The 14,065-nt window shown below is 36.6% G+C and overlaps 1 protein-coding gene across 1 annotated transcript in view; it reads right to left on the bottom strand.

The window, feature by feature from the left end:
• Nucleotides 1-14,065, bottom strand: part of LOC150104315 (ciliogenesis and planar polarity effector 2-like) — a 204,512-nt gene that overhangs the window by 139,054 nt on the left and 51,393 nt on the right. The window contains exon 2 of the mRNA XM_090396292.1: nucleotides 12,858-12,980. Within this exon, the coding sequence (XP_090252418.1) occupies nucleotides 12,858-12,957 (100 nt within the window). The 5' untranslated portion in view covers nucleotides 12,958-12,980. The remainder of the gene's footprint in view (nucleotides 1-12,857; nucleotides 12,981-14,065) is intronic.

Below are 14,065 nucleotides of genomic sequence, written 5' to 3' on the forward strand. Positions count from 1 at the left end.
CAGCATTGAAAATTGAGTGAATAATTCCTCAGATCTGCAATTAATTAGCCATCTTATTCTCCAGATCTGACGACTCCTGACTTATTACTATGCTGTTGCCTGAAGGAAACGTGTATATGAACAAACCTCAGACAATCTAACAGCTGAAGGAGAACATTTGTGCAGAAATTAGAATGCTGCAGCCAGAAAAATATGAATTTATGTGATGTAGTATTTCATAATCAATCAAAAACTTTCCACATTCAGTATTTCATTATAACAAAATAAAAATAATTCATAAATAAAAAATAAACAAAAACATTATTAAATGTTTAAACCCCTTCGTGACTTATGCGTCACCCTGTACTTTCTTCTACTTCAACTAGTGAAGATTTAAATATCTCTGGGTGACAAGTATAATAAATATTCTGTTCAAAAGACTCAGCAGGTTCATCACAATTTAGGAATTTGTTAAACTACTCTTTCCACCTGTTTGCTATTTCATCTCTAGTGGCTAGTGTTTGTCTGTGTAAAAATTTTCTAACATTAAAGCTCAGGCCAGAAAAGTAACGAGTATTGTGTGGAAAGCTAAATTGCAGTATGAAAAGAAATCAGCCATGCAAGCTAATGGCAATCCAAACGAATTTTATCGTTATGCTTAAAGCAAAAAAAGAATGAATGTGGAAGGATAACTTTATTGAATGCAGATGATACTCTAGTGTCAGGAGCTAATCAGATTGTTCAATTAATGAGGCACTCACTTTGCTAAGATATAGCAACTAGGCAGTGGCGTAGCTAGGGGGGGGGTGCAGAGGGGACGGTCTGCCCCGGGTGGCACTTTGAACCTTTTTTTTTTAACTTTTGCAGTTAATTCTAAAATACAGTCACGAGAACTCAGTTCCAAATATTGAAATACTACTGCAAATTTTCCTCACAATTGCTGTAAGTATTACTAGTTGTGATAGGAGTTTTTCTAAATAAAATTTGATTAAGAATTACCTACATTAATATGAAATAGACTTCGCGAATGTCATCGACAATTTTGCTAACAGAAAAGCAAGAAAAATAACATTTTATTATTATTATTATTATTTCGGGCAACTCCAGGAGTCCTTAGACTCATCGAGGGAGGACCTAAACATCATGTCCTCACAACTATGCGATTACATTCTTGCAGTATCTATCATACCTTGCCTTGAACTCGTTCACCGTCATAGCACCCACAACAGACTCTGGCAGCTTATTCCACTCATTTACCACTCTAAAAGTAAAGATCCCAGCTCTAAAACCCTGCTAACCACACTCTTGCCCAGCTTCCATAGGTGTCCCCTAGTTCTCCCACCACCAGTCCTGATCTCAAAAATATCCTCTGAATTAATCCTATAGAATCCCTTTAGCAATTTGAATGTCTCAATCATATCTCCCCTTCAGAATGTTGAAATTAAAGTTTTACTTCAAAAATAAACATATTGTTTTAATTTATTTCCCTATACATCGTTTGGACTTTTTGTAGTATTTCTGGTGTGTATTGAGAGGGGCAGCAAACTCAGGGATCGCTCTAGGCGGCAACAGCTCTAGCTACGCCACTGTACCTACTGCTACATTGGATGAAGAGTTAGAGTGTGTGACAATGAGGTTGAAGAACTGTTGCATAACCTGGATAAGAATTTGTCTATCAGGACAGATGGAATATCAGCACCTTTGCCACAGGAATGTTCGGCTGAATTGGCTCGGCTTTTCTCATGTTTGTAAAACTTGAGTCCGAACTCAGGAATCTACAGGAATGGAAGGAATGCATGATAATTCATTTGGTGCAAAAATGGATGCATCTAACTACCGACCTATCAGTATCTCTGGTGTGGTAGCGAAAATTTTAGAGAAGTTGGTAAGAATCTTCATATAGAAATGGGTAAATAAACCAGCAATACTCTGCAAGGACCAGGGGTCGGATAATCCCTTTCAAGTTTTCAAAAAATTTGAGTCATCAGAATTCAAGGAGAACCAGCCTACCAGTCCGGAACTTGGTGGTCGGAAGCCCCATTTCTAGTCTTCAAAATTAGAGTCGCCAGAATTCAAGGCGAACCGACCTACCAGTCGGGAACTTGGGGGGTGGGGAGCCATAAGCATCGGGGGATGGCAGAGTCCCCCCCTAGTATTTATATATGTTTATATTTAGCATTTATTTATTTATATATATATATATCTGTGATACAGTATTCATATATATTTTTTGGCGATTAGTTTAGTAGTTAAGTACTTGGTAGTAAGGAATGATGGCAGACGCAACTGCAATCACAAATGGCATGCCACCGAGTCCTCTGCCAATTAAGAACTCTATTATATGTAATATAATAAAGGACTTTGTGGCATGCAGTGATTGCGGCATGTATGCGTCCCGGGAGTTGGATATGTGGCAGGTGAGAGAAGGGAAAGTGCGTATATGCACAAAATGCAGACAGTGGGAGGAAATTAATGAATTGGATATATCGATGACTGACCTAGTTGCTTCAGAGACGGGAAATGAATGTCGGGAGACGAGTAGTGTGATAGGAGAAGTATGAATGAGAAAATAAGAGTCAGGAGTGTAGAAGACTTGAATGACTGCGAAGTTTACGGAGATGGTTTTGATTGGGTAAGAGAATGGCGAGTAAGAGTGACTAACTTGCAGAAAAGGACAGATGGGCTGAAAGAGGAGGTGGAATATCTTGTGAACGAGATGAGAAGCATGAAAGATGAGATTAGGAGAATGGAAGAGATGTATGCAAAGCGAATCAGAGTAGGGGTGAGAGAAAGTTTTGGCAAAAGGTGAAATGGATAGATGAGCTGAAAGAGGTGGAATATCTTGTGAATGAGATGAGAAGTATGAAAGATGAGATTAGGAGAATGGAAATGTATACAAGGCGAATCAGAGTAGAAATGAGAGAAAGTTTTGGGAATTATAGAAGAGGAGATAATAGAAGCAACAGGAGAGAGGGAATGAGAGAGAGGTTTGGGAATGATAGAAGAGGAGAGTATAGAAGCAGTAGGAGAGAGGGAATGAGACAATAGGAGAGTATAGAAACAGTAGAAGACAGGGAATGAGAGGTATGGGAATGATAGAAGAGGAGAATGGGAACAGTAGAAGACGTGGAAGGAGACAGAGAGAGGTATGGGAATGATAGAAGAGGAGAGAATGGGAACAGTAGAAGACATGGAAGGAGACAGAGAGAGGTATGGGAATGATAGAAGAGGAGAGAATGGGAACAGTAGAAGACATGGAAGGAGACAGAGAGAGGTATGGGAATGATAAAAGAGGAAAGAATGGGAACAGTAGAAAAGAGGGAAGGAGAGAGAGATATGGGAATGATAAAAGAGGAAAGAATGGGAACAGTAGAAGAGAGGGAATGAGAGAGAGTTACTGGAATGACAGAAGAGGAGAAGGATGAATAGGATGAATAAGATAAGTGGAAGAGAGGGAATGAGAGATAGTTATGTGAACGATAGAAGAGGGGAGAATAGGATGAATAAGATAAGTGGAAGAGAGGGAATGAGAGATAGTTATGTGAACGATAGCAGAGGAGAGAATAGTAGTACGAAAGAAGACAGAGAGGAAAGATAGTGTACGTGTTGCCTAGGTATGATTGTGATGAGCTGAGCAGAAGAGCAGTAATATTGAATAACATAATAGCTAGAATGTGTCAGAAGAGTGGACTGGAATATGTGGATGCTTGAACAGCGTTTGAGGACAGAGATGAATTGTATGCGAGAGACAGCTTGCATTTGAATGAGGAAGGATGTAGGCATCTGGAGAGATTGCTGTTCTGAATGAGTCAGTGTGTCAATACAGGGAAACTAGAATGCCCAAGGTGGATGGTAGCAGAGGTGGACTCTTTTGGGAAAGGGTAGTTGGGAGAAGGGAGACAACATCAGGTAGCGCTGAGACCAGTGGAGTCTAGAGGGGATAATGCAGGGTATAGAAACAGTGGCATTTTTATGCTTTATACTAATGCCAAGAGTATCCGGAATAAAGGAGAGGAATTGGTGACGCTGACAGCATCAGCTGGCCAAAGATTATTGGGATAACTGAGACGTGGTTGACAGGAGAGGATATAATAACAGGAATAGAAGTAGCAGGGTACAGCATTATTTGGCAGAATAGAAATGGAAAGCACGGTGGAGTACTGCTTATGATAAGTGACGAATTATGTCCTCTAAGAGTGGAGGCTTTGAAGGCAGTGACACTAATGATTTTGGAAGCATATGGTGTGAGGTAGAGATAGGAAAAACAGGAGATATAATGGAGTGTTGCTACAAACCAAGGAGCACAGACTGTGGTGACCAGGAGATGTTCAGACAGTTGAGCTTCCCAAGTGCAAGAAGAATGATTGTAATGGGAGATTTTAACTACAGCAGTATAAATTGGGGAGAGGAAGATGCATGCAGCAATAATGGAATGGAATTTCTAGAATTCTTGAGGGACAAATATCTTATGCAACATGTAATAGAGGTAACAAGAGGTTCAAGAGTTCTGAATTTGGTCATAGCATCAGAGAGCTGATAATAAGTGAGATGACATCTCACCCACCAGTTGGAGAGAGTGACCATGTGGTTTTGACTTGGAAGATGAAAGGACATGCAGGAGTATCAAAGAGATGGGAATATATGTGGAATTATAAGGCAGGTGATTATAATATTCTTAGTCATCAACTTGGGAAGTTTCATAGAGGGAGGAATTGGAAGGCCAGGATATCATTAGTGCTTGGGAATTTGTGAAGGAAATATTTGTTAGCAGCAATAGTAAGCTGTATTCCACAAGTGAAGAAGAGGACACAATTTGGAGTAAAGTGGATGACAAACAATAATAAACGAAAGCTGCATGTGAAAAAGAGGTTATCGAAGATATATAAGGGGACAGGTGAAAAGCAGATGCATGAAGAATATCAGACACAGGCCAGGAGAGTGACTAGTATGGTAAGGAAGGCAAAACTGGAATATAAGAAGAGATTTGCCATAAGATCCAAAGAAACTCCAAGGGAATTCTTCTGATATAGGACCAGTAGGAGGAGAAATGATTGTGGAAGAATGATATTGTGGGATAAAAATGGGAATAGGATGACTGATGCAGAGGACACAGTGGAATTGTTCAATGAACACTTAATTGGCATATTTCATCCTGGAGGAATAAATTTTAGTACTAGAGAGGTAGGGCAGGTAATGGCATGCAAGAGGATTTGAATAAGGTCGACAGATGGTCAAATGAATGGGGGTTTTGGTTTAAAATCTTGGAGAAATTAGTTAAGGACCGTATACAACACTGGGCAGATGAAGGTAATGTTATCTGAGAGTCAACATGGATCTGTGAGTGGGCACTCTTGTATTAGTAATATGTTAGACTCTTATAATAAAGTTACAGGAGCAGAAGATGAGGGAAAGGCATATACTGCCATTTTCTTGGATTTAGTGAAGGCATTTGCCAGGGTGCCACATGATAAGCTTATATTTAAGTTGCAGCACATGGGTTTGGATGTCAGCTTGGTCAACTGGATCCAAGATTGGCTGTCTGATAGGTATCAGAGCTCAGTACTGTGACCTATATTGTTTAACCTTTATACCAATGACATTGTCAGCGGACTGCAGGGTTTGTTCAGCTGTTTGCAGATGAAGTGAAGCTGGGAAGGTTATTAGTAACAGTGTAGATGTGGTAGTCATGCAAGAGGATTTGAATAAGCGAGACAGATGGTCAAATGAATGGGAGTGTTGGTTGATGCAGCAAAATGTAAAGTCTTGAGGTTTGGGACACATCGATGGGACGCTGCATACTCTATTGGAGTAGATAGACTGGAGGAAGTAGGGGGAGACAAGAGATCTGGTTGATGATTGATAGAAACCTGAAATTCAAGGGACATATTGTAAAGGTGGTGAATGTAACACAAAGGATTGCTGCAATAATGAGGATAATGCTGACTTGCAGAGATAAAAGAGTTATCATTCCATTGTATAAGACCCTAATCAAGACCACACTTAGACTACTGTTCTCAGATTTGGTCCCTAGGATTTGAAGGGGATAAATTAACTGTGGAAAGGGTACTGAGACAGTTTCAGGACTGTACAATGTTAGTTATGAGGATCGGCTGAGGGAATGTGGGCTGTAGAGTTTGGTGGATAGAAAAAGGAGAGGTGACATGATTAAGACTTTTAAACTGTTGAGAGGTGGTTACAGGGTTGACACTGGGAAGTTCTTTCGCTTGGTTGAACAGCAGGAAGGAGTGATGACAAGGAGAAATCCCTGGAAGTTATGAAAGGAAACTGTGAGCAAGAGGGTGAGGAGTGGTTTCTTTGCATGGAGGGTGGTTGAACCGTGGAATGCATAACTTGATAGAGTGTTGAGAGCGAGAACGGTCAATGAGTTTAAGGAGTGGAATGATAGCCTGTTTGTTTCCTAGGAGGGACCTCCCCCATTGAGTCTTGATAGCCCTGTGTTTCCTAGGAAGGACCTCCCACGATGCGTCTTTTGATTCCTTGGAGGCCTAAAGAATAATAATAACAACAACAATAATTAACCTTAAGAATAGTGCCAATTAGAAAATGGTCACTATCACACTCAGTTCTTCTAAAGCTCCAGATATTCTGAATGTAATTCCTGTCTTTTACTGATTATGACATTATCATTTGCTTGAACATATGTCCATCAGAAGATTTCCATGTTTGTTTGTATATATTCTTCCTCATAAACATAGTGCTGCTCATTATTGAATTTCTGGATGTGGAGAAATTAATTAGTCTTTCTCAAATAATATTTGTCTCTTCATGAAGGCTTTGGTTGCCAATAACTTTTTTATATATTTCATCATCATCCTCATCAAATTCCTGACATTTATCCTCAAAGGGTGTACAGGATATGATAGTACTACATGAAAAATTTACATCATTACTAACTTCCTACCTACAATTTTCTGCGAAATCAATCTCTTACCTGTCAAAGCTACAACGTTGTCAGATCTTATATTTATATATCTATCTTCTAAGGCACTTTGTACCGTATCAATCCACCTACATCTTGGTCTTCCTCTGGGTCGTTTTGCTGCCAACCTGGCAGAGAACACTTGTTTGGCTAATCTTTCCTCTCCCATTCTGTTTAAGTGACCATACCACCTGAGATTAGCTCTGCTAACGCATTCCTGGATGCTGACAATGTCAATATCATATTAAAAATGAGGATATTCATAATATCCTCATTTTTAATATATTGCCATTGATGCCATCTGTTCACGCCACTAATCTTTCTCAGGACTCTCATATCTGCAGTCTCTAGTCTTTGGTCAAGTGTTTTACTTCTGACACAGCTCTCAGATCCATAAGTTAAAATTGGTTTGAACACTGTCATGTATACATGACAGTGTTCAAATTTGTTCAAAGCTAATTTAGTGTTTTGACTAATTTCTCTCTTATTCCATAGAAATTTATTCAGTTGACTTCCTACCATACCAGCTTTGTTGATTATGTTGTCTATTTCCATATTTATTTTACCATCTTCACTAAAAATTGTGCCTAAGTAGCTGAAATATTTTCAATGCTTCTACCTATTTTCACTATCTTTGCCTTGTTATTGCTGACCTTCATACCATATCTATCACAACAGTTATTCAATTTAGTCAAGGAATCTTGCAGACTTGTAGCAGATTTATTTAGAAGTATAACATCATCCGCATAATGCAAGGAGCTGACATTAACATCTCCAATTTTGATATCAGGTTTGATTCCACTTCCTTCATAATGTAATCCATATAGATAATGAATAACAGAGGTGATAATGTACATACTTGTCAGACAACAGATTTAACATTAAACCATCTCCCTGTACTTCCTTCAATTCTAACTGCTGACTTACAACTCAAATAAAGACTAAGTATTGCTTGATATAATGCCCCATTGACACCATATAACTGCAGCGTATTGAATAGCTTCTCTCTTGGCACCTTGTCATATTCCTTTTCCAGATCTACAAAACTTAAATACAGATCTTTGTTATATCACTGGCATAAATCTTACTAGGAACACTCAGTAGAGAAATATCTCTGTAATTTTCACAATCAGTTTTATTGCCCTTTTTATATATAGGTACTATGAGAGCTCTACTCCAATCATCTGGAATTCGTCCTTCTGTCCAGGCCCTCTGAACTATGCAGTGTAGCCACTGTAAAACTTTTATACCTCCATACTTGAGCATTTCTGGTCTAATATCATCTACTCCAGCTGCCTTTCCACATTTCAGACTTTTGATGGCTTTTTCTACTTCAAGCATGGATATGTATTCCTGATTGCATGCCTGGTCAGTCTTTTTTTTTTTTTTTAATCACTGTGCTGTCATCACTGCTAGTTTCATTTATCAATTTTTCAAAGTAATTACTCCATACCTCAAGGATATTTTTTTCTCCAGTTTCATATTACCTTTATCATCTCTAATTCCTTTTACAGCACTCTTTCCTCCATTTCTGAGCTTCTTCAAAAACCTCCAGAATATCTTGCCACGTTCTTGATATTTATTTTCTACGTTCTTACCAAAGTTTTCCCATGACTTTTGTTTAGCTACTTTTACACAGTGTTTAGCTTTCTTACATTTGTCTCTGTATTCTCTAAGAGCACAAGCTGACTTATTTGCCAGGAACTTTTGATATGCTTTCTTCTTTTCCTTCACTACCTCTTTAACTTCCTGTATCCACCAGGGAGTTCTGATTTTTCTATCCTTGCAGACAACCTCACCACATGCTTCTCTGGCTGAATCAATCAACGTTTTCTTTAGAACTTGCCACTGAATCTCCAAGGTTTGATTCCTGGTCTCAAACTCTTGCATTTTTTCTTGAATAATGTTTGTATATTTTAGTCTGCAGTTCACATCTGACAGCTGCTCAACTTTTATTCGTTTTGAAACTTTCTTACGTGTTCTTCTTTTCAATATGAAATTCAATTTTACCTTGCTTAAGACTAAATGGTGATCACTTCCAATTTCAAATCCTCTGTACACTCTAGTGTCCTGCACCAGAGAGAAAACATCACTATCAACAATAATATAGTCAATGAGACTTTTCTTATTCCTTGCCTCTTCTCGCAATGTGAATTTGTGCACATTTTTATGTTGGAACATGGTGTTAGTAATAACCAGTCCATGTCCGGATCAGAAATCCAACAAGTATTTGCCATTATTATTAGCTTTGCTATTTATTCCAAATTTTTCTAAAATATTTTTGTATGTTTGACAATCATTTCCTACTCTGCTATTTAGATCCCCAACAAGGACCAACTTTTCATTTTTCATTGTGTCAGTTGCTTTTTCTAAAGCCTCAAAATATTCTGCCACTTCTACCTTAGGAGGACCTTCTGTGGGACCATAGGCACAAATAAGTCTCATTGTCCAGTTCCCCATTCTCATATTTGCCCACGTTACTCTACTTGAAATTGTCTGCCATTCAAGAAAGTTAGCCTCGTATTTAATGTTGAATACTATGGCTACTCCTTCTTTTCCTTGATTGTCATTACCTGAATATAACATTTTGTATTTACTGCTCAGAAAGAGCTCACCAGTTTTGGTCTTTTTTGTTTCAGTCAATTGTGTCAGTTGCTTTTTCTAAAGCCTCAAAATATTCTGCCACTTCTACCTTAGGAGGACCTTCTGTGGGACCATAGGCACAAATAAGTCTCATTGTCCAGTTCCCCATTCTCATATTTGCCCACGTCACTCTACTTGAAATTGTCTGCCATTCAAGAAAGTTAGCCTCATGTTTAATGTTGAATACTATGGCTACTCCTTCTTTTCCTTGATTGTCATTACCTGAATATAACATTTTGTATTTACTGCTCAGAAAGAGCTCACCGTTTTGGTCTTTTTTGTTTCAGTCACCTCTATTATGTCGATCTGGTACTTATCTAATTCCTCAGCTAGTTCCATTTCTTTGCCATTCAGGCTTCTTATGTTGGCAGTACTGATCTTCAATTCTGGTGATATTGAGTTGGGGGTGTTTTAGGATTTGTTTTATATATTTCTTCTTTTCCAATTTTTGCATCAAAATCTCCTAATAAAATGATTATATCCTGTTGTGGAATTGTTTTGAGGATTAGTTCCATTTTTTCATAGAATTCATCTTTTATTTCCTCTTCTGCAGCTCACCTATTATTTCCTTTTCATATTTTTATTTTATTTCCTCTTCTAGTTTTTTTTTAATTTTTTTTTATAGGTCTTCTATTATTTTGTGTTGCTGCTGTTTCCTATTGTTGTTTTGTGTACTTTATGTTTGGTTTCTTCTTGCTTTGTGTCTGTTTGTGCAATTCCTGCCATACAATAAATACTGCTTTGTTGTAATGGATAAGTTCCCCTGAAAAGAAATTTAGTTTGCTACTGTGACAGTGTTGAACTTTTAGTGTTTGTAATAGTGAGTTTAAAATACATTACTTACGCTGCAACATTTCCATAGATAGTGCATCATTTATACATAATAGTATAAATAAAATATAACATAATAGTGCATCATTTTACTCTGATTAGGCAGAATTTCTAAAGGGAATTTAAGCAGTACAAAAAATATATATACAGCAATCCCTCAATTAATGCGTTTTCAAATAGAGCATCATTTTTTTTCGATACCCAAATTCGATTAGTACGCCTATATACATGTTAAAAATAAATTTACAGATTTAAAAAATTTTCGATCTATACATTTTTTATGGCTAACTATTTTAAAAAATCACTCACCAGGATGAAATAATTTAGTTACCGATTTGAAACATTTTACAACGTTATTTTTTAATGGCATACTACACTATTTCCATGTACACTATGTTCCAAATTTACCACCAAAATTTATGTTTTCTGCTTTACATAGCATTTTGCTGATCATGTCTCGTGCAATTGTTTTCTGTACTTTTTTATTTTAAATTATTTTCCTAACCTTTAATCATGAGTAAGAGAATTAGTGAGCAAAAAACATAAGTGTGAAAATTATTCAAAAAGTAATCTAACTGGAAGAAAAACTTGAAATAATAATGAAAAATGAACAAGGCGAGTCCAGAGCAAAGATAGGACAAGAACACAAAAACGGGTGAATCAAATGCTGAATAAAAAGAGAAAGGTAAGGCTGCTTGAATTTCATCATGCATGCACTGAAAATCAAAGTATTATCTGAATTAGAGAGACTTCTTTTTACATGGATTGAAGAGTGTAATCAAAAATGGTTACAATTTTACAATCTTTCGTAAACACTGGCCTTATTAAATTAAAAGCATTGTCTCTTTGAAACCTCGAAAGAAAGGGCTATCAATGATGGAAAAGAAGAAAAATTCCATTAGTGCTGGGTGATTTGAGTGTTTCAAAAGGAGAAATAGCCTACATAATGTTCTAATCACAGGCGAGGCTGCAAGTACAGATAAGGGGATATCCTGAGATTTTGAAGGGGACTATTGTCCCCTTCTTAATGTCGATGAAACCGGGCTTTTTTTGGAAGCAAATGCCTTCCAAGACTTTTCTAGCTAAATCAGAGAAATCTCAGCCTAGTTATAAAGTTGCAAATTCAAATGAAATTAGTGCTAGCAATATGCGAGCCGTTTGGAAGCACATTCTTCCACATTATGCAAATGATTTTAGAGGCTTTTCAAATGAATCAAAGTTAAGTAAATCTCATTCTGAGAAGTTGAGTGATTCTGATCTGCTAAATTTAGATGCACAGCGGAAGATCCTGAAGAATATGAAGAAAATTTAATCACTGACAAGCCCAAACATTTCACAGAAACAATTTGAAAATAGTTTTCGTAGAATTGAAGTTTTTAAGCAGCAATGCTTAGAGAGTGACCCTGGTGAAGAGAGAACCAGTAAAATTTGCAGAAGAGGCATTAGGGCCATACCATCAGTTGTATGAAAAAAAGAAACAGAATTCCCACCAAACTACTTTAGCTCAATTCTTTGTTAAGAAGCAGAATAACAAATTTATATTCTGAATATGTTTTATTGTCTTTCAGGTTCATGGTTTTCCTTTAACTAAGCCCTGAGACATACCCTAATTCTTTTATAAAAAAATTAAGGGTCAAAAAAGAAATCTGAGGAACAAATTATGCATTTTCCCATAGGTTATTATATTCGATTAGTGAGTTTTCGATTAATGTGCCTGTTTTAGAGAACGCATTAGGTGCATTAATCGAGGGATTGCGGTATTCCAAATTTGACTGAAATAAGTTAAATGAATCCTGTGGTAGTGCCTGTGCATGATGTGACCTCCCCCCCACAAGGAATAACATTTCTCTAAGTTGATCAAAATTAGTTCAACAATGTGACTCGTGTACAGGTGTCTGAAGAAAAATCCTATCTTAGCCTCCATCCTTCATTTTAATCCATCGACCTTGATTTCTCTGAAGAACTTCAGCAACATAAGAAACGTATGCATTTGTTTGGATGCAATCACTTGAATGCAACTTGTAGTCATCTCTGGAGGAGGAAAAAGAAAATCAATGACTTTGGACATTCTTACTACATTCAAAGAGATCTGTTTTATTTTTTATTAAATAAATATATCACTTCAAAAGTAGTCTGCTTGTGTCCTGATAAATACCTCAACTAAATAAATGTCACAAACTATTAATATTCAACTATGAACTAGATTTCTGAGATGAAGTTGGGTCATAATGATTCTGGTAATGAGAGTAGTCAGTGACTTGATAGAAGTACTTAACAGTCACTGGCATGACTATTGATTAATAAAATTATATTTATTCTCCATAGGAACTGCTAATTATTAAAATACACATGATTACATAAATATAAATGATTACTCAATGCTCAAATGATGGAAATGTTTAAAATATAAAATGTTACACAGAAGATCTATAAATTAATAACAAGAATAGTTATGTTCATAAACCTAAGTATTCAACTTTATTTCCTTCGTCAGTATGAAACAATGAAATTTCAAGACTTTTCTTCACAGATTTTAATGCACTGCCTCCTTGTAAGAGACTCATTTTCAGTTGAGAAAGAATATATTCTAGAAAAGAAATTAACAAAATTACATTTATGATATATCCATACAAAATAACTGTTAAAAATGAATACTTAAAAGATACTCAGGTATTAACCACAGTGAAAATTATTTAATTGTAAATATTTCATCCTAAGTATCTTAGGACATCATCAGTACAGTAGTTTACAATAATAGGAATAACATACAGTTAAGGAGCATGATTACAATAGAATCTCATTAAACGTGCATAACGTGTTACAGAAGTAAAAAAAAAAAAAAAAAAATTATTTAACACAATTTTGTATGACAATTTCCCATACTTTAGGAATAGTAAGAATGTCGTTGCAGTTAAGTTTGGTCTGTGTAGTAGAACTTCAGAACTTTCTTTGTATAAACGTTCATGTTTATATAAAGATCTATGTAAAAGTTTAGACTTTTCCCAATGGATCCTATGGTTTGGATTTTCAATTCCGTGTTGAGAGAGGGCAGATTTCTGTGGTTTAAAAAGACAAATGTGGTCTTGATGTTCCGAGATGCGTTTCTTAACAGACCTACCTGTCTGACCAAAGTAAGACAATTTGCATGAGCGTGGAATCTCATAAACGCCAGGCAACATCAAAGGTGAGAGTTTGTCCTTAGGAGAAGGTAACAAGTTGTAAATTTGGTTGATAGGTTTGTAAGTAGTGGCAAAATTGTATTTCTTCATAATTTTAGAAAGATGTTTGGAGATGCTTTTGACGTAAGGTATGGGAATCCTATGGACTTCTTCCTGTCTGGTTTGATGTGTGTTGAGAAGTGAGTGATGAATTTTTGAGTTGTTTTCGGATTATATTCATTTAGGATGGCTGTATTTTTGATTACTTCTAATTCCTGGTTGAAAGATTCTTCAGAGGAGCAGAATTTGTGTGCTCTGGAAACTAGTGATTTAATAATGCCAGATTTTTGAGATGGATGATGAGCGGAAGAATTGTGAATGTAGTGACCTGAAAATGTAGGCTTACGAAAGACAGACGTTGCGATGGAACCGTCTTATTTTCTTTGGATGTGTAAATCCAAAAAGGAGATACCATGTGGAGATTCTTTTTCTAACGTAAAGTTGATGCGATGAT

The sequence above is a fragment of the Typopeltis vanoorti genome, chromosome 8, assembly GCF_054136105.1.
Source record: "Typopeltis vanoorti isolate ZY-2024b chromosome 8, IOZ_Tvanoo_1.0, whole genome shotgun sequence".
Lineage (NCBI taxonomy): Eukaryota > Metazoa > Arthropoda > Arachnida > Uropygi > Thelyphonidae > Typopeltis > Typopeltis vanoorti.